This window comes from Coffea eugenioides, chromosome 9 (assembly GCF_003713205.1).
Source record: "Coffea eugenioides isolate CCC68of chromosome 9, Ceug_1.0, whole genome shotgun sequence".
Taxonomy (NCBI): domain Eukaryota; kingdom Viridiplantae; phylum Streptophyta; class Magnoliopsida; order Gentianales; family Rubiaceae; genus Coffea; species Coffea eugenioides.
Window position 1 is genome coordinate 27,477,417 of NC_040043.1, and position 21,893 is coordinate 27,499,309.

Sequence of the window (21,893 nt, forward strand, 5' to 3'; positions counted from 1 at the left end):
TGATAGGAAGAACATCGCACATCTCCCTCCTGGATCGAAAACCATAGTAGATACGCAAATGGAACTCCATGTTGGTGCGCTTATAAGATAGCAATGTGGGGACTAGATGAATGAGCACCAGCCATGTCACATGTCGTTTGGACAGCCTTATGATGCTTTCGAACAACGACATTCTCCAAGACAAGAAACATCTTGTATAAAGCTTGTGAAAATTCCAGGTTCTACTCCAAAGCTCTCTAATCAGCCTTTTGTCATGAATGGTCGAATTTGGACCTACACAATAAATCACACAATTAGCATTTATAGGTATAGAATCACTTGACAGCTTACCATTCACATTCACAAGATAAGGATCTTCATAGTGATGCTCAATCAAGTTAGAAAAGTCCCGAATATGATTGTGCAAAGTTACAAAATACATTGCAAGTTGTTGTTGGTATGGCCTATCTTGCACAAATTGAGCAAGATCGAGATAGGTAGCTTTTGTACCTTCAAATTGAAGAATAAAATCAGGTTGTAAGGAATCAGAATTTGGAACAATGAGGAAAGAATCATCACTAACGAAATAAGAGGGAAGTTTATAACAAGTTTCAAGTGTAGAAACTCCTTTTGAAACTTCATTTGGATCACCAACAAACAAATCAACTCTAGGTGAGAGATTGGTCACTTGTTGATAACAGAGAGATACCACACTTAAAGCACAAACTCCATGAAAGCTCTTCAATTCTCTAAAGGATGTAGGAATGGAGCATTTTAAGACCAAGGCGATTGCACTTTGCTTAACCTACACAAAACAAGAAACACTAGACAATGCAAAGTTAAGATGGTTAGTACAATAAGAAGTTCTCTTCACATCCTTAGATTGTACAATAGATATCGGCTTTCTCTCTTGTTTTTCTACTATGGCAGAATCGTGCATGAAATTTTCCACACTCAACTCTTTTAAATGTTCATTCTCTCTCTCTTTGACACTTTCCTCAACTTTTACCTTAAGTGCATGCTCACCACCACACTCAACTAGCTCTTTTTCAAGTTTTTGTTGGAGGAGTTGTTGGTATGTCTCCCACACTCTACTAACTCCTTCATCCATGGATAATGTGTTGGCATGCTTTGTTGTCGAATGAACCTCCTCCCTTCTCCTTGAATATACTGACTTTGACGAGGAAGGTTGGACGTTGGGGTGGAATTGTGGAGAACCCCTCCTCTTGACATCCTTATTCACCATTCGGTCAAGGCGTCTATGAAGAAGCTCGAAAGCTTCATGCAAACTCTGCTTGAATTCTCCCATCATGGCCTCCATGTGTAGTTTTAGGTCCATGGTTTGGTCTCCAATTCCACTTGACCTGCTTAGGTATACCTGCAAAAACAAACAAAACAACTACCTCTCTTTTTTTTTTATATACAATATATAGGTCACTCACGCTCATGTTTCACTCAAGTGTATCACTCTCTAATAATTTCACCAGCAATTCCTTAGGCTTGCTAGTTGCTCGGGTTGAACAAGCTAGGTGTTACCGTAAAGTTCGCAAAGTTCGTTCTTAACTAGTCAACAAGTGACACAAGATAGTAGGAATGAATGGAGGTGAATGAGGACATAGACATGACCTACAACTCAGATTATGACTAATGACTCAAAAAGAAAGCAAGACAAATGACTTCACAGCTGAAATTTTGAAAATCCTAGAAAACTCTACCCGAAGACCAAATTTTCTGGAATTTTGTGGAGCTGGTTTCGGGGCCGGTCAGGGTTTTTGGGGTATTTTGGTGTATAGGTCAGCCCTTAAATTGCAGGTCAATTGGATCACAAAGTGATGCGCAACCGATTCAATTTGCGGGCTGGTTTGGCACACAAGGTTGTGGCGGTTGGCTTTGGGATTTTGGCAATGAAATTGGGGTGTAAGGTGGCTGTTTTAGGGTGCCCAATTGGTGCGGTTATCACCCCTAGCAGATGGGTCAATTCGGTTTGCACTTATGGTTGCAACCGACCTTAGGGACAATTGGGTAATAGGTGGCGGCTGTCTTTTAGGAAACAAGGTTTTAGGGAAGTTGTTTGGATTTGTTTTCTTGGTTTTCTTGGCTGACTTCAATCCTAATGGCCTTAGGATTAGAAGTGGATCAAGAATGGGACTTGTTTTCCAAGAAGGAGACTAGAGCCGATGCTACCTTCTTTCCTCTCTTTTTTTTTTCTCTTTTTCATTTCTTTCTTTCTTTCTTTTTTTGGCTCAATCAGATTCTTTCACAACATAATTCCAGTCCCAAAAACTCCTTGTATTTGGATCCAAGTTCAAGATTTGCAAACAAGACTGAAGGTTTTTTCAAGTTTCAAGAAACCCTTGGTTTTGTAATCAAGAACTACCAAATCAGATTTGGTGGATCCAAGAACTTCAAGATTTCTGATCAAAAAGCTCAAGAACTTCCCAAATTATGTTTTGGTATCCAAGATTTGCAAGAAACAACACAAATATTCAAGGGGCAAAGGGCAAACAGGTTCGGCAGCCACCAAAAGGAACAAATTCCAGCCACGGTTCAAACAGCAATAAGGTACGCAACACTCTTTTTTTTATGTTTTTGCTGGGTTGTTTTACAACCCCAAACGACACAAGACTCCAGCCAGAGTTAGACCAAGAACTAGACAAAAACCAGCAACAAACAACGAAGGAAAATTCCGGACAGATTACTACACAAGGAAAACTAATGCAAAGGTGCGACAAGAACCCTTTGTTGCCGCAAATTTTTTTTTTTTTACTTTGCTGGGTTGTTTACACGACCCAAACACACAACAACCAACCAGATTAGACCATGATCTAACAGCAAATAATGGAGAAAACAACCTGGACAGATTTGTGACGCAAGACAACCCAATGCAAGATGCGACAAGAAGAAAAGAAACCCTAGCCGCTGCAAGTTTTTTTTTTGTTTTCTTGTTGGACAAGATACGGACAAGCAACACACAAAACACGATGCATGAAGAGAAATCTGGACAGAGAAGATACGGACAGCAACTAAACAACAAACGCAACAATGAAAGCAAACAAAGAAAACAGTTTCGGACTTGACAAGAAACCAATGACCCAACACAAGTATAACAGACCCAAGAACGAAATTTGAACAGAAAACACAAAAAGACAACACTTAAACAGATTTTTGTGTTCGGATGAACAGTACCGCAGATGAATAGTATGTAAACAGTGACGGTGAACACTACCCGATAAGCAGTACCGATTTTTTTTTTTGGTGACTCTCAACGATTTCAAGACTCAAAAAAAAGAAAAAGGGATATACGTGATACCTCTATCTAGCTCTGATTACCAACTGATGTGAGCGTGGAAGCAAAAGCCTAGACCGTAGAGGAACACGTTGCGAATTGACGGAGTCGAACCCAAACTTGGACCACTCAAGAACGGATTCAACGGTAGAGGACGCCACAATCAAGTGTGTGTGCTTGATTGATAAGTCAATAAATAGCCTAGGAACCACTCTAGGATGTTCAACTTAGCTTTCACGAGCTAAGGGAATTTGCCACAAGAATGGACAAAATTCTGAAATTTTATTAATAATATCGCAAAAACTAAATGTAAACATTAACTTGGGGCTATTTATAGCCTTGTCTAACCCTAATAGAACTTGGAAAATAGCAAAGGAAATTCGGCCAGCCCTTGGGCCTTCTCTTGGCCGAAACTAACCCACTAACTACTAACTAATTAACTAACCAAAGCATAAATGGACTAAGGCCCATATGGCCGTATCTAAGCTCAACATGAGCTACTCAATCGCTGCCCAAGCTTGATCACTTGCATCTTCAATTGTAAGCAACACTTTGGTAGTCTTGCAAGGATCCTCCATGTCAATTCCTTCAATGCATGGTCTCTCTTGAGCTTGGGCGGCATGAACCAGTGCTTGAAGTGACTCTTTGAAGCTTTCAGCTCGTACACGTGTCACTAGGTCTTGAGGGACCTTCACGGGGTCTACTTGAACACCATGGGCCTCTTGCTCATTCGCATCACCATTACCGTTCTCCATTTCTACAAAACAACCACAAATTCTAGGTTAGAACTTAAAGTCACTAATTCTCTCAAACATCATCTTAAGGTATAACTAAATTATCTCATTCCCATTCTCAAAGGTAAGGTCTCTAATACATTTCCCATATAGATCTCTAAACCTAGTGCTCTGATATCAACTGTGACGCCCACACTTCTCCCAAGGGCGAATCCAAGGGTATCCGCAGAACGCCTGCCCAGCTTTCGCTAGAACTCGATACAAGTCAATTCCAAACTTAAAGGTATACAACCAATGAATAAAAGTCAAAATAAGGAGAAGTCTCTCCCTTAAATAAATTTTCAAGTCTTACATCCCCAGTTCTCAAAAACTCATCAATCTTCCCAAAATACAACCACTATGAGTCGACTAATCAATTAGATTTTCAGATTCTAATCAAAAGTAATCAAGTCGGCTTCTTCCAAAATTCTATCCATCCCGAGCTCCTGTTAAGGAAAACAAACTAATGGAGTAAGCTGGCGCTCAGTGAGGCCAAGAAAACATGCAAACACATAGTTCACATAACCATGGCATTTGTAGGAGAATTAAAACAAGAAAATTCAAGTAATTCACAAATAATAATAACACACATTCAATAAGGATGCAGGAGCTCTCAGGAGTTAGTTTCCACTTGCTTCGCTAAGGCTCGATCAAATACTTCCCCGCGATGACACTCCGTCAACTGAGTAGGTATTAAGTCCGTAGAACTCCACTTACTCTACTCTCCTGTTCACCATTACACCCCCTGCTCCGGGCCCGCACTTCTTTTATAAAAGGCACTACTCGACGAGTATGCCTAGCGATATTTCTTAATAGATCAAGCTTTTGATTATCTCATGGTTCACCGAGCTTCTCGACCAAGCCATGCTGGCTCGAGTTGCAAGGTCAGCCAATTGAGATTTGGGCGTCCCCCCATTACTATTATGAGTCGATGAGATTCACTCCAATCGACAAATATAATTATAAGCCGATAAGATTCACTCCAATCGGCATTTCAACCACAATTATAAATTCAACTATGAGCAATTCAATTATATAATCAATTAAAAGAGAACGAGTACGATAAAGTACACACTCGACTCGACAATTGTAAATCACTTAATCAATAAGAAGCAATTCACATAATTGGCAACTATTCATGCACTTGATACTCACTAATTCAAAATAAGTGAGTATGTACAAATAAGATCTTTAGTGGTCGGTTTTGAGATTCTCTTCAAGATCCTCTTGAGCGCCTGAAGAAATAATAATTAACTATCACTCACAATTACTTACAAACCCGTTGCCAAACAAGGAAGAATGTACACTTGCGTAATACTAAGACAATGTCTTAAAAGAGTTTCACTTTATTGAAATTCAAAATACAAAAGTGAGAGTTCAAAGTCACAAGGGATAACTCGTATCCTCCATGAAATCGGATTTAAAACGAACTATCAATATCAAAAGGAAATGAAAAGTTCTTAAAAACTCATTTCCTAAGAAATCAAGAATTTCAGCTTTGCGCGACAAACTTAGTAAAATCAGATCTTGAGTTTGGGAGATCCAAAAATGGGAAACTTTATACCATTGGAAACTAGATCCAAAGTACGAAAAGTTCGCAGAAGACACATTTTTAAGGTTCCAAACAGAAAGCATTCATTTTCAGCTCAAAGTTGTTGATTCAAGAAAGCAAGACAGAACCAGTCTTGGTTTTCGGCGATGTTTGGAAATTCGGTAAAATTCCAAGAAAATGAATCAGTTTCTGAAATTTATAACACAATAAGAGTTCCATACAAAGTTTCAAACACAACAAACGGAACAAAATTCGGAGTTTTGAGCAACAAGGTATAACAGTTTAAAATCGGTTGATTTTCACGACCTGATCAGTGAATTTCCAGATTTGAAGAGCAATCTTTGGGGCCTTATTTGGGTATCGAAATGGTATTGAAATTACACCAAATCTGGTACACTTAACCCTCCATATATGGACTACCTCTCTATCAAAATTTAGATAAAAACTTGCATGGAAAGGCAGTTAACAAAATGATCAAAGTTTGTGAAATCTTTCAAAGCAAATCTGCCATCCTATTTCTCTTTCTTTTCAAACGTTTTGTCCAACGAAATCAGCCCCAATTCGCTCCATTTTTGGAACCAAGATTCCAGAAACATTTAATAAGCAATTGATGGTTAAATGACACTAAAATTTTTGAAATATAACATCCCGAAACAGATTTGACAATTCGGTCAGCAAGGAAGGGAAAATCTTCCAATTTTCAGCTTTGTCATATTTTTGAAATCAACCCATATCTAGCTCTGTACAACTCCAAATTGAGAATGGTTTATGGCGTTGGAAGCTAGGTTCCAAATGCTACAATTTATCAGAAGACGTCATTTTGAAAATCTTTTCACAAATGGGACAAAATCGAGCCACAAGATGCAGCTTCCCAGTTTCATTCGAATAGACAGTCAACACAGAACAGCCAACTTTGCCGACTCACTACGGTTCACTCAAAATGAACTAGCAGGGGATTTTTGTATCATGGGAAAGCTATGAATGTCTAGTTTTGAATGCCACTAATGGCACTCAATTTTGACTTTTGCACAAAAGTTATGTTCGGACAAATGACCACTGTACGAGTACCCTGCTATACATTTTCTAGATTTGAATCTTTACCAAAACTCAAGTTTTGTGCAACCATTTGATACGATTTTTGAAAGGCACTTTGTACACACAATATACAACATATATCCATTTCACAGCCAACCAAGTATCAAAATTTTGAAATAAAAACAGAACAACGTGGATAGAATTTTCGGCCAGCTTCCTTTCCAAGTTTTCCTTCGATTTCTCTCCACTTTCTAACCATAATCATCTCATTCATCACATAAACAACCATAATCAAACAATCAAGCCTCAAGTCAGCTACCTACAAGCCTCCTCAAGACCGCTAGCCAATGATTTAAAGCGAGATAAATGGTTCCTCAAGTCCTCTACCTATTTTCTTGCTTAGGTTTGCAAACCCATGAAAACTAAACTTCAATCTTGAAGAAATTGGAAAGATTCAAGGAGATGAAGGGTTACCTCTTTAAACCTAGATGAGATCAGATTTTCCACCAAAATTCTCCAAGCAACTCTGCAAGATCGCTTCTTTCTTCAAGCTAGAACTAATCTCCAAAGAGTTTGAAAGTTGGATGACGAATTGCAAGCAAAATGAAAGCTAGAAGTGAGGAGTTTTCTTTCCCTTCTTCCCCCTTGAGGTTCAGCCGACTGTGGAGAGAGAGAGAGAGGAGGGTTTTGTGTAATGAAACTTGTGAGGAAAGAATGAAAGAAAGTAGCTTTATATTGGGTGCAAAAAGTCAACTTTGAATAGTTGTCGAAATAGTGTCGTGCACTACCACTTCCTCTCTTGTTTGGTACACTTATGCACTAATACTCCAAGGTAATTCTCTAACACTGTAATTACTCACACTTACGAGTCTAATATTAATTTCTCAAATCTCTAATTAGTCGCGCGGTGTGACTTTCAAGAAATTTGCGACGCGCGTGCGATAAAGCGAAATTTAAGGGCAATTCATGCAACTAAAATATAATTAACTAACTCTAGGGTAAATAATTATAAAAAAATGACTATTTTAAGAAATAAAACTTGAGTCCTCACAATAGATCACCTCGTGTAAGGTGCTTATAGGCAAATTAGTATTAATCATATAAATAAAATTACATACCCACTATAGCCTGCAAGAAGATGTACAAGTGGGTCAAAGCACCAATAATCATTTCAAATGTATGCATACTATTGCACTATGCATGTGTCTGCGATGACTAATTGCAATATACATATGGACAAATAACTTCATATTAGCAATATCGATAAACAAAATCTAAAATTAGCAATTTAACTTTCTTTCCCTAGTACATTGTAAAATAGATTGAACATATGGTAATGCATTAAAAACTAAGTGTAAATACATTCTAATGAGTGTTATGAGTCTGGCATAATAAAAAACTATCTATTTATTCAATCTACAGTTGACTGGGGTTCCAACTTGTAAACAAGAATAAACAATCACTAGTGGTTATTAATGTATGCATTTCTTTCCCCACAAAGGTTCTATTATCAATTTTCGGGATCTAATTTAACATCATTATACTAGTTGATTGTGCATTTATGACCATGTCAAATTTCTAACATGAAGTAGCAACCAGCAATGTTTAATTAATAGAGTGTGCAGTTTTCTCCCCCTTGTAACGCCTATTCCTTCTTTATTATTTTCCACTCAAATGTGATTCTCTACATATATAGATGCCAAACTATGTTAGATACATGAAAGTATTTCTCAACTATGGGACGCCGGGCAGGGACGATTGCCAGTTCAATTGTCCTTGAATAATGTAACTTTTTTTGAACATTTTGTAACTCTATGTAAATTTCTTATACATTCTTACAACAAAGGTGTGATATTGTGTTGCTGTTCATGTGGGTCTCATATGTAATAATTCATCTCTGTTGTTAAATTTTACAAGTTGCACATGTAAAGTCACACCTTGTTCAAAAAATATTACATCATTCCGAATAATTGTTACTGGCAACTGTCCAGGCCCCGCGTCCTTAACTATAAGTAGTTTATCTCAAAAATTATTTGATATCAAGAATTATAGTTAGCTACAATCACTCAAATATCTCGTAATCTTGGAAGAATTCTTCTTTAGAGATACATGAAAGTATTTCTCAACTGTTAGTAATTTATCTCAAAAAAATATTTGCTATCAAAAAGTATAACTAGCCACAATCACTCAGATACCTTGTAATCCTGGAAGAATCTTTGTTGTACTTCTTATTTCATTTGTGTAATTTACAATAACTCACTTTACTTATCTTTTATCTTTGTATGTGTCAATTTACTATGATGTGAATGCCCATCCACAACCAGTAATATAATCTAAATTGTATGGTGTCACTGCTATCCTACAACAAGAATGAAAAAAGCAAGTAATGATTGCCTTCATACTCTCCCTGTTATTTTATATGCCTATAAACTTTCCAAGTCATTTAATTCGTCTATTGAGTCAAATTTATAAACACTTGGCATGTATAAGTTCTTTGTGCATACCTCCCCCAGGTTGGCTCTTACTATATCTAATTTGTGCTACCCGTCATCTTCCTATTCAGACTTTAAAATTGATTTATTTTGTCCATTTACAGATATACATTAGGTGCCAAATCATTAGATGGAGTTCAGGACATGGTTCAGTGACATTACCTTCGTCAAATTGGGGCATTATGTTTCACCAACATCGGATGGCACAGTTGCTATTATTTTGTTTTTCGACAAAACCGGAGACTATTGTAAATGTATTTCCTCTATTCCCTTCTGCTTTGCTGCCTGCCTTGGAAAGGATGCAGCAAAATTGTCCTAACAATTTTTAGCCTCATCAATTGTTGCATTCCCTCCCAAAGATGTCTGCAAAGATAAATTGGTCCTTCCATTTTCACTCAAAATGCCCCACGCGCTTGGCTTCTTCTCAACAGATTTCGCCTCCTTTCTTCTTCACATAAACATCAATGTTTGCATTTTTATCTCTCAATTATTTTTGGCAAATATCCGTAGAGTTAGCAAGACTTATTTTGGTGTACAAAAGAATGAATCCAAGCTTTCTTGACTTTTTCCTTTTGTTTTATGCGGTTGATTCAAATTTTTCATTTGATATTTGAATTTTGAATCAATTTATTTGTCCCAAACGGACCCCGTTAGGACTTCAATACATTTTTCACTTTTTTATTCTGCCCACTTATTATAACGATGTCATTTTTGGTTCAGCAACATAACTAGTAGACGTGGCTCCTTCTTCACCTCTCGTCGCATTTTGTGAGAGGATTGTTCAAGAACGATCGGCCTGGTGACCGTTCCTGCCCCAAATGCAAATCCTCATTCACGCCCCTAATCCGTTGGAGCCTGTTTGATCGGCTATTCCTACAGTCCGAAGTTTTATTTATGAGTACCTTTGCAGCCCTAGAGGATTGTACTTTCATATGCCTATATACATTAAGTATCAGTTTGTAGCAAATAAAGCGTCAGTCCACGGAGCTGGACAAAACATTTGAGTAGGCTTGTTTTCTATTAAATTTCCTTTCCTTCCCTTTTTTTTGGTTACCACACCAAAACGGACCTTGCCACAAGAGAAACGGAAACAGGTGTTGGTGCATAAAATTACTTGTTCTATACAGTTCGAAGCCTCTAATCCTTCTATTCTCCATCCAAATTGCTTAAGTACGAAGTTTCTAGTGAATATAACATATGCCAGAACATTCAGTAACAAGTCAGATTAACTTGGCCCAAACAGGATTTGAAATTCGAAGGTTTAGATTTGTACAGTTGTACAGGAACAAAATTCTAGTGAAACAACAAAAGAACAGGAGCCAGCAAGCACTAGCCAAGTCACCACCCCTCCCGAAGGAAAATGACTTTGGTTCAATTTTCACCCAGCCTTGCACCAAGCTTTTCCTAAATACATATAAAACAAGGGAATAAATCCATTTCAACATAAGAAAGCTTTGCCTTCACTGGAGTATTTGGCTGCCGTAATCTTCATTAAATTTCTCATAACGATGTGCATGGAGATGGGCAGAGGGCTTTGTGTTCTTCAAAGCGACCTCTATGTCTCCAGGTGTAATTGGTCCAACCTCAGGCAACTCTGCAAGCAACAAAAACTTTTAGCAACCAAGTACACTAGTAACTTGGACCCAACTATATAATGAGAACAATGATTCATCGATAGACCAAGTTAATTAGCACATCCTTAATCAAATCACTTCAGATAATTGACAAAACACTTGCTCAACCACTGTTTGGTTGCAGATTGAACACGTCATATTTCAACCACCCTCCACCAATCATTTCAATGAACTTGCATAGATACCCAGATCATGTATGGATTTCAAATCTTTACCAATAAACAATTATCAAGGTTTTCAAACCATTAATATCCTTCATTTAATTGGCATCATTTCAGATCCATTATTGTCCTTTAATTAAATTTAGGTGGTAGACCTAGAGTGCTTATTCAAATCTTTTTGTCATCCAAACTGAATTGTTCAAACGGATGATTTCAAAAACCTTTTTTCCCATTAAGCTCCTTGCACAAAATAGAATCCACCAATCAAAAGAGGACATCCTTTTCAGTCCTTTAACAGAAAGGTACACAGCAGAGCAGAGGCAAGTAAAAGCACAATATATTCATTAAAAGATTTCTAGATCCACACAATCATTGTCCATGGGAGACAAACCTGTACATATGCATATACAACACATACATATACATAAACATGTATATATACATATATTATGTGTGTCAGTGTGCTATGTATGTGTTGTGTTATATAAATATATATACATGTGTGTGTGTGTGTCTATATGTATGTATATAAATTTCAGTTTTCCTTTTTCACATGGCATTCCTAGAGTAAAGACTGCAGCAAATAATGGTGAATATAGCATACCATCCTCAGGCATGACTTCTTGTTTGTCTTCAAGAAACAGTATTAACTGTCTTAGGGGCTGCATGGCAGCCTCTTTGCACAATAACCTAATATCAGAACCAGAATAACCCTCTGTTCTTTCGACTAATATATCATAAGGAAGTTTCTCTTCACCAGAGCTCGATGGCAAGAGTTCCTCAAACATGGCTCTTCGTGCATCTGGTTCTGGGAGTGGAACAAGGATCTAGCACCACAGATTTGAGTGTAAAATTTCAATAACCAAACACAAAGCTATGTCCGAATGGATTTTCTTTCCCATTACAGAGGAATTATTAACTTACACTGACAAACTCACACCAAAAGGCAAACCAGAGCAAGTGTGAATCTCTTTAGTCATTAAATCATGAAAACCAAGACTAAAGAATGACAAGTAAAGCCTTTTGTCATAAACTTATGAAATTATCAGTAAATAGTTATTTACCTAGGATTCTCATTCAAATTCAACTTAACACTTATCACCATTTGGATGGGCTGTATTAAATCTGTCACAACTTAGAAGTCAACAGACTGAATTGTACGAGTATAACATTTTGCAAATGTGTCTTTGCTTCAAAAGACAGCATTATATTTGCTCAATATTCATCTTTTAAGTCATGATAGACACTTTTTTTTACCCATTCATAAATGGCCAGAAAGAAAACTGACATGACTTCACGAAATTTTCACGTACTTCACTTCACACTAAACTGCATGTGATGTAATTCTTCCAGCTATCAAGTAAAATTCTAGTATGCCATATTAAATACAATACCCGTTTTTCAAGACGCCGGAGCATCGCAGCATCCAGTTCCCATGGAAGGTTTGTTGCCGCCAAAACAAACACAAGTTCTTCTGACCAAGTCAAACCATCCATCTGCAGTCTAATTAAAGCCATCAGTTTTGAGGCATGTTTAAATCAAATAAAGTTAGTCATTGAATCAGGGGACAGGAGGATGATATTCTTAGCTGCATGGATACAAACGAAACCTAATAATAATATTCATCAATATAAAAGTTTAATGTTTAAACTAAAGGTCGCAGGTAAATGGTAGTACATTTTAAAAAATAAATTACTTAAGCATTCAGTAACAAACCAAAAGAGGCAAAATAACATACCGACATGTATATTTATCTAATACACAATAAAATAAATATACTTCATGCACTTGTAGAAATCAAGTGTGACCTGTATCAGCAGCTCAGTTTTCAAACGTCTGCTTGCTTCATGCTCACTGCGTGCTTCACCTCGTTGGCTGATGATAGCATCAATTTCATCAAGAAATATAGTTGAAGGAGCATGATGTCTAGCAAGCTCAAACAACACCTTCACCAACTTCTCTGAATCACCTGGAATTTTAGGCCATTTTGGATTATTTATCAAATAGAACACATTTAGCTAAATCAATGTTCTGGAAGACAAAAGTGGAAGCAAAAGGTTTGCTGTGGGATCATGAACAATTGCATTAAGGTAACGTATTCAGTAATTTATGTGCCAAATTCTTAAAAACCAATAAAGAAAGAACACAAAAAACTATAACATGAAATATACTGCATTAAAAGACAGACAATATCAGTTTGTGGAAAACAATTTCGCAAAGTAGTGATCTAACAGTGGTGAAACTGCCCAAAGACAGATGCTACATCAAGCCCTAAGGGCAACAAGGTCACCGTGCCACAAACACAACTGGGATTTGCATTGTTTGCTAAATGCCAAGTTGGATATCTTACTTTCTACCGCACAATGATACTGAAGCGCACAATCAAGATCAATTCTACATAATATCAGTACACTTTGGATCACACAATCTACCTAACCCAATAAAAAACAAGGCAAACTTGAAACCAAACCCCAAAGACCAAAAAGGACTGGTTTTGCCATACTCAAGCTATTGCACATATAAGCACAAAACTTGATTTTAACTCCTTTGTCAAAATAAATAACCAAGGTTCCAAAATTCCTACTATGAATATAGCAGCAAACTCAAGCAACCATATAATAGAACTCAATTATTTATAATTGTTCAAAACCTCAATTTCTATGAAAGAGGAAAATTGGAATGTAGATGCAATGTATGTTCCTAAATTGTGAAAAAACTGTGACTGAAACATCAACAACCCCAAAGTTAAAACTTCAAATTAAACAAATTTCTAGAGAAATATAAAAAACTCAGACTTTGACTGTGCCTATTTGACTTCATTTTTTTGGATATAGAACTCGCTGCCTGGCAATGACTTTTTGTTGTCAGACAGCTAAGGAAGCAGCTGTGAAGTAATGTAGGGCACTCTCTGGGGCTTTGGCTCATTGAAACCAGTCTAACTTTATGGTAGGAAATGAGAGAATTTCAATCAAACTGAAAGCAATGAGAAGGAACAGACATTCTGCACAAGCTAACACTGATGATTGCAGAATTTGTGGGCCTGGCTGCAGCTAGTGAGATTGCTTAGCAACGTTAGTTGGGAGCGAAGACATGTCTGTTAGGTCAGCAGTAGAGGTTAAGACATCAAGGAGTAGTTTTGTTATCATCTAGTTAGTTAATTATGTGGACAGAGTGCAATACACTTTGCAACATCTGTTAGTCTCATTTTACCCTTCATTACCTTGACAAGTGAGGTTGGTCCAACAGTTCAAATCTAATGGCTATATCAATAGCCAAATCTCAAGGTGTCTAATTGTCGTTTAGTCAAATATATGCAACAACCAAATAAGCAAGAATATGTAAGGGTTACTCAGGCAACAATGAGCATTATTTCAAGTTTCAAAATAGAAATGACCTTGACAAGGTAATTAGCTCAACATACCACGCCATTTGCTGACAATCGATGATGCAGAAATATTGAAAAATGTGGTTTTGCACTCTGTCGCAACAGCTTTTGCAAGCATAGTCTGCAGTATTTAAACAAAAAAATCCTTACACATAACCATAGATTGAAGCTTCAACAAACCTTGTAACGCAAGTATCATATAAACATTCAAGAAAACTTAGTTACTCTTGACGACCAATTGGTTAAATGCGTAACTCAATACTTAACAGGATGGAGAAAAGTAAGCTAATATTAGACACATCAGAATTTTTAATGCAATGCCCAATGTTTGAGTTCGTGAAGTGCGGGCAATAACCTCTTTTCCATCTGTTCTCTCCCTTTGACAAGTGACAAGCCATATTTTCAGCTAATAGCACCACCAATCAATATGTCCACTCATTATATGTCATATTCAATAAAAGGCTGATTTAACTCTAGATCTTCCATGTTGAACTTCAAAAAAATTGTTTGATTAGAAGAATTACATCTCACAACTACACATTTGGAGGTCAGCGACAGCAGCCTCACAGGATGGATCATATAGTTAATCAAAACAAGATGGGAAAACACAAGAAGAAACGACAGCGATCATGAGAAAATCATATGGAACTCCAAATTAAGAGTATAGTATACCAATCAAAGGGATAAACATTTACTACCTTTCCAGTTCCTGGAGGGCCAAAGAGAAGAATCCCTTTCCAAGGTGACAAGAGTCCAGTAAAGTATCTTTAAAGAAAGAAAAGTCAGGCCAAGTTAAACAAGAATTTCAAATAATCTTCTCCATGCTTAAGGGTATCATCTTGTAAAACAGACAAATAAGGAGCTCCACAGATCCTTATCTGGAGATGCTGCCATGTATGAAGCATTGCTTGTATGATTAGCTACAATATGCTAAAGTTGAGATTCCAAGTTACACATTAAAAGGGAAATTAACAACAGTAGACCTACTTGGGATACTTAATTGGCATGACCACTGCTTCTTTGAGTAGGCGCTTTGCATTTTCCAATCCTTTAATGGTTTCCCAATTAACATCTGGACTACCACGGATAATATCCCTGAGTAGAAGAGAAGAAAAATGTCGCATAATTTGTTTCATGTTACATACTTTCCAATCATACATAAAAGAGAAAATTATAGAATTGATTTTATTACCTACTCAAACTTTCTGCTAAATTACGCATCTCAGCAGTTTCAAAAGGAGGAAGCAAAGATCTCTGTCTGAAAAGTAAAATCAAAAGTGAAAAGTCTAGCCAGCAAGCTGCTGCTCCTGCAAGTTACTCATATATAACATGTATGCAAAAGAAATTTTCCTGTAAGCATATCTGTACTCAACAGCGAACAATCGAGTAGCCAATATTAGGATGCACTCTCACTTTGACAACAGCTGAAGCATTTACTTTGCATGTTGTATACATGTATACTTCAGGAAGAAATTATATAATCGTGATAAACATCAACAACAGTCCAGGAAAATTGACCTTTACTCGACTATCAAGTTTGATGTCTTTTATTTTAAGTTAGAGAGGACAATAATAATGATGATGATGACATTATCATCATCATCAATATTATTATCATTATTGTTGTTGTTGTTGTTATTATTATTATTATTATTATTATTATTATTATGATGCTGTATGGAATGTTATTTTAAAGTGGTAGTGGAATGACAAGAAACATATGGCACAAAGCAGTTATGTTCTTTTAAACAAACTACACAAAACATATCCACCTCCAAAACAGGATTGACACAATGAATAGTAAATATACTCACTTAGCCAAACAATCCTACCACAATCACAGATCGACTAATAATTTCTTCCCAGCCAGCACAACTTTGCATCAGCTCCACACCCACGAGTACTAGCATGGAGCTCGCTGATATTGATGCTTCATTTATCACTGGATCATTTTGCCTGCCTTGTGCTTCAGTATTCATCTAATACTGATTTTACTATATCACAACAGTTAAAAAGGCATAGCAATTTCATGCTGGTAACGGGAAACCAGGATATGTCGTTCACCTTTAGTACAAATCTTGGAATTTAATAGCGCAAACATTTTTTCTAATTGTTTTCATATTAATACAGTTCATGAACTTCAAATTAAATCATCCTCCCTCTTTTTACCCACAGTTCTTGTTGTATTTCTATCAGGGATGCAAGAATGTGATTAATTATTGACTCTTCCATTTTAATGTCATAAGCAATCAAAAAAAGTAACTAGGCATATTCATCGAATTGACTAATGCAAGTCATCCGATTAAAGCTGTCCACAAGCAACTACACTCATCCAAGTCCCACAAATTTCTCAATAAATTGTCTATGTTTTCCTGCAGAGAACTGGATTCAAAGACAAATAGAAAATTCGCCATAACCAAGCAACAGAAGTCAACGATCAGCCACTTAAATTAAAGACACAATACCCACTTTTATAATTAAAGCCTTCAATAAATAACTAAAGCTGATTTCTATTAACTACTTTTTGTTACCTATGAAAGTAATTCCAACCTTTGCCCTCTATAAGAGCCATCAAATTTTAGAAAGAGATAAACATGTTGCCAGAGTACAAAAGAAATTGTTTGAACAAATAGCATACATATTGACTGCAGATATCATGTTCAAATGTCATTTACCAAGTCCAAAGCTTTATTAGTATGCAGGCCTCTGGTGCCCATGACTCAATTCTATAATAGAAACACATATACAATGCCAATCTTTAAGTTTCCTCAAGCGTTGTTTTTCAGTTAAAAGCTGCATATTTGGAATGGCCAAACTCAAAATAGGTACTAAGCTTCGCTAACTATTAGATTTGGGTGCCAAAAGAGCCACTCAACTTTCTAAGAGTGTACTCTTCACATGACTCAATGAATTTAAGTCATCAAATCATACATGCAGCAATTCTAACAGAAACATGGCTGGCTTATGCCTCATTCCATTTAAATTAATGGCTAAAATCAACAGAAGTGCTGGCAATTTACTGAGATAAAAGCTTGGCAAATTAATTTTATGACTCTGACTAGTGAAGTGCTGGAAACATCCAATCAGAATAGTCTGGTTACCATTCAAGCTTTCTTCCCCTCCCCTGACATATTGCATGAATGAAATGTTGACGCTCTTAATGGAAGTTAATGATAAGCCTACAAAACAATTAGCTTTAAAGAAAAGGGAAAAAAGATGTCTCGTAAATACAAAACCACATACAGTGCATCAGTTACGGCAGAAGGAACTCCATTGCTGTATGTCGGCCTCCTTGGATCCTAAATCACCACATAAATCAACCATATCGACTAGATTAGCAATCAAGCAAAACATATACCGCATGCAAATAAAAGATGACAAGAAATCACCTGATTCTGATACTCCTCGTAAATGGCTAAGTCAGATTTGTTCTTCAAATGTCCATTCCCATTAGATGACACATTTGATGGATCGCCATCAGATACCATTCGTCCATTCGCATCCGCCTCTTTGGTCTCCGGAATTCTCTTCCTCCCAAACTTCGTATCATAAAATAACTTAAAATCCTAAAAAGTCCAAAAAAGAAATACCCTAATGAATATGAATAATTCTCCATTATTTTACCTAATGGAAAAATTTAGCTGTCATTTAGCCACCAAAAGTCATCGATGCGGATTATCAATAATTTGAACATATAGTTGAAACACCAAATTTTTTTTCCCACATAATGAGTTCAATCAAGGTCACAGGAGTTTCTCACAATCAGTATGAAAGAATAATTACAGCTCAAATCAAGTAAAATACAAAGTTTAATTAAGCATGCGGAATCAAATAATAAAGTCAACTACTCAGCATTAAGGTTTTAGAATTTAACAATTAAGAATGAATAAAGATTGGAAGATACTTGAAATGTCCATCGAGTGAGGGAAGGTTCGTCAGCCATGTGATTCAGGCTTTGCTACGAATTAGTCCCCTGAGAAAGAAGAAGAAGAAGAAGAAAGAAAGAAAAGAGAACTGATCTTTCCTTCTCTTCTCTTCTCCCTCTCTCAACTCACACACACCAACACACTCACTATCTGTTGTTCCTCGTGATTCAGATTCAGATTATTATACACTAATACCAGAAGTAATATATATTAAAAAAAAGGCAGAGTAGACTTGCTAGTTGGTGGTATAGAACTCGTTGCACCGAGAAGAATTGTTTGAAGACAATTCTTTACCGAAGAGGGGAAGGGGAAGGGGAAGGGGAAGGGGAATGGGAAGGAGGGGTGAGGGATGGGTGTGATGAAATATAACAGTGAATTTGTTAAAATTGAAATTTGGAAATTGAAATTGAAATCTGAAATCCGAATTCATTAAATATTAAATTTAATACATTTGAGTGCATATTACATTCAGCAATAAGTGAATAGTGTATCACTTAATTTTGAGAGCAAGTTTTGTCTAAAAAATTCAGTGTCACTTAAATTAATTCAAATGTTTAATTTTTTATTATCAAACAGTCGGAATATGTTAAGATTTGAATTCATTAAATTTAAATATTGAACTGAATTATCAAACAGGACCTAAGTAAGAGGTTTCAAGTTTGACGATTTTCACTTATACTAAAAAATAAAAGAAAAAGAGAATGAGAGGGAAAAGGAAAGGAGTATCAAAGAGGGTAACAAATCCAGGTGATTCATAACTAATAAAGTTAATAATTATTGTCATAGGGTTTGTTTAATGGTTACCTATCGACCATTCATTAAAATATATTTTATGTGTTAAATTTTTTATATAGTAAAATTAATTAGATAAAATGTACCTTTATTCTTATCCTTATCCTTGTAATATTTAAGAATGCATTTAGGAATAGTTGAGTGACCGATTTCAACTGCTTGGTTATAAGGATGTTATGGTCTCTTGAAAATAGTGTTATAAAGAATTGCCTTTAGAACAAGTGTTTAATGCTTATTTTTTGGGTAACTTTTACTTAATTGCTATGTTTTGGGGTTGCAAAGGTATTTGTTTTGGGACAGGTGCCTTTGGTGCTTAAATGACCATAGAAGGTGTAGACACCAAATTTTGGTGTAATTTCATTTACTAATTATTTTTTAGTCTGTGCTCGTTTTTTTCCACTTTTTAGTTTTTAGTTTTTTAGTTTTTTATGTTATTATTATTTTTAAGTTTTTAGCATAGAATTTCTTGAAAATGAAAAAAAAGGAAAAGAATGAAAATGGCAAAAATAGGTGGAAGTGTGTGCATGTTGAACAAGTGTACAAAACAATCATGGGACAAGTGGTTAAGGAATTTGAGGGACAAGTGTCCCTTTTGTTTAATTGACAACACAACATTTAGGAGGACACTTGTTTAGCTTAGAAGGGAGGTTTGAGAATTGGAGAAAAGAAAGAAAAAGAGGCCACGGATGGGAGAAAAACAGAGAAATGAGAGCTTGAGGGGGGAGCTACGACTAAAAAAAAAAAAGGGAAAAGATTGAAAAAGGCTTTGGGGGTTTTGAGGCTGAAAAACAGAGGGGCGGATGAAGAAGGGAAGCAACGGAAAATTAGAGGAAAAAACGGAGGAGCTGGCGGCGGGGGAAAAAAAGAGATCTAAAAAAGAAACAGGGATAGAGGGAGTCTCGGCTAAGGTTTGGAGGCAGAATGAAAACAAAAAGAAAGAAAGCAGAGTGGGCGGCGGAGCAAGGAAAAGAAACAGGGGAGAGTAGCTATGGAGCATTGAGACCAAAAACAGAAAAAGCAGAGCAAGAGGGATAGAGAGCCGGGGAGTTAACGGCCGCAAAATCTGAAAACAAAGAGGGAAAAAGAGTGAAGGCTTCGGACAGGCAAAAGAAAGAAAAAGAAGACAGAGCAAAGAAAAAACAGGGAGGGAGGCTTCGGCTGAACGGAGGAAGAAACGAGCTTTGCCAGGGAAAGAATTGGTTGCAGCTATCAAAGCTTCACAGAAATGGAAGGAAGCCCAATCCGCCTCCCAAAAGCTTCACGGTCCCTCTCCTCAATCTCCATAACGAAGCCACAAGCAGGCCATTTAGAAGAACTTCGGGCCAGAAGCAAGAAGGGAAGGCCGCCCACCGAAATCCATTACCACCACCATTGAAGCTCATTGAGATTAGCACTGAAGATGGAGCCCAACATATCTGATTGGGTTTGTAAGTATGGATTTAATTTGTTTTGTTTGGGTTTCTGGTTTGGGTTTGAGAGGTGAAGCCCATCTGTTCTAGTTGCACTTTGTCTGGGCTTAAAAATAGGCTGACCTGCTTACCTCTTAAAGTTATCGGTTGGGCCAGGAGGGATTTTGGCCCAAGAAGTGAATAAAATGGCCCAATAGCCTGGTCCATGAAGAAACCAGAAAATAATTTTGCAAATCAGTCCCTGAATTTCTCCTTAACTGTGCTGTGGCCCTGGATATTTTCAACTTCTTTCAATTGGATCCTTAGATTAATTGCAAATAGGTCCCTGAACTTTATTTTTCTTTAATTTTGGCCCCAAAATTTTGTCAATCTTTGCAATCAGGTCCTTTCTTCTGTTGACTTCTTAAATGTGGATTGTTGACATGATTCAATTGATTCAAATTCATGCTTATTTTTATCATTTGTGATTATTTGCCAAATAGATTGGTGCCTTGACCCTTTTATTGTTTTGAAGCTAATATTCTTTTCATTTCACAACTCAAGGGAGGTAACCTCTATCTCCTTGATCTTATCTTTCCTACGTGCTCCTACGTGTTATGTGAATATGCATGTCTACGTTGCTTTCCTTGCCTTTCTTTAATTCCTTTCATTTATTTTATTTACTTTTGTGTTTTTATTTAAGTTATTCTTTATGGGGTATGTGTACACCTCTTGGCTTGTAATAGTTAGGGATTTAATTATTTTATTCCTTTTCCCCCTTTTAGATTGTAGTAGGGTCTCCCTAATGTAATAGATAGGGCTTGGAGGAGCATTCAATGAAGACCTATCGAAGTCATGTGCCTAGCTAGCAAATGTAATAGTTAGGGCTTTAATTGTCTTATGTGTCTTGCATGCTTAGTTACTACGTGTTAATTTGCTTTGTTAGGGCCTTGCATCTAGTCGAGCATGCTAAATGTTATGTGCTATGTGTTTATAAGTGTTTGGCATGTCTACTTGCTTTCCATAGTGTGGATGAATGGAATGGATGAATGTACGTCACCACACTAGTCCAACGCTAGTCGGAATTCATAGAATGGGCTAGTCCAACGCTAGACCCTTAGGGATTTCCCCTCATTAGCATATCATTTGCTTGTTCACTACATATCATGCATTTTTCCTTAGTTTTATCATCTGGCATGCTCCTCGAGCCCCTTTTCCCCTCATTTTAGGATTTTTGCATCTCATACCAGTTATAGGGTACATTTGCGTGAGAGTCCCCTTCCGATAAGGGAAACGAGCGAGTGTGGCTACTCGAGCCTTAGCACGCTAGTTTCGCCTTCTAATCAAAGGGAAAATCAAGTCACGATTTAGGTCTCCCCGTACCCAATATGCATGAATTCCCTAGGCTCATGCATTCTCAATCCACTCTATCATTACACTTTCACTTTCGTCTCATTTGCACACATGCACCTTTTTATCACTTTCACTTG

At 36.8% G+C, this 21,893-nt stretch overlaps 1 protein-coding gene across 1 annotated transcript; it reads right to left on the reverse strand.

Moving 5' to 3' along the window:
• Positions 1-10,317: 10,317 nt before the first annotated feature.
• On the reverse strand, positions 10,318-18,534 carry LOC113783836 (katanin p60 ATPase-containing subunit A-like 2). The gene is made up of 11 exons (XM_027330070.1): positions 18,202-18,534; positions 17,687-17,863; positions 17,541-17,596; positions 15,490-15,555; positions 15,285-15,392; positions 14,996-15,062; positions 14,334-14,418; positions 12,721-12,881; positions 12,307-12,408; positions 11,517-11,739; positions 10,318-10,711 (listed from the first exon to the last, which is right to left on the reverse strand). The coding sequence occupies exons 1-11, from the start codon at positions 18,238-18,240 to the stop codon at positions 10,578-10,580; spliced, it is 1,218 nt and encodes a 405-aa protein (XP_027185871.1). The 5' UTR covers positions 18,241-18,534; the 3' UTR covers positions 10,318-10,577.
• Positions 18,535-21,893: the final 3,359 nt, after the last annotated feature.

What these genes read in the sequence shown, in the direction of transcription:
- LOC113783836 (XM_027330070.1), bottom strand. Translation starts at nt 18,240, where the DNA reads ATGGCTGACGAACCTTCCCTCACTCGATGGACATTTCAA. An exon ending in AAACTGAGCTGCTGATACAG is followed by an intron (nt 12,409 to 12,720) that starts GTCACACTTGAT and finishes ATTAGACTGCAG; the next exon opens with ATGGATGGTTTGACTTGGTC. An exon ending in AGAAGTCATGCCTGAGGATG is followed by an intron (nt 10,712 to 11,516) that starts GTATGCTATATT and finishes TGTTGCTTGCAG; the next exon opens with AGTTGCCTGAGGTTGGACCA.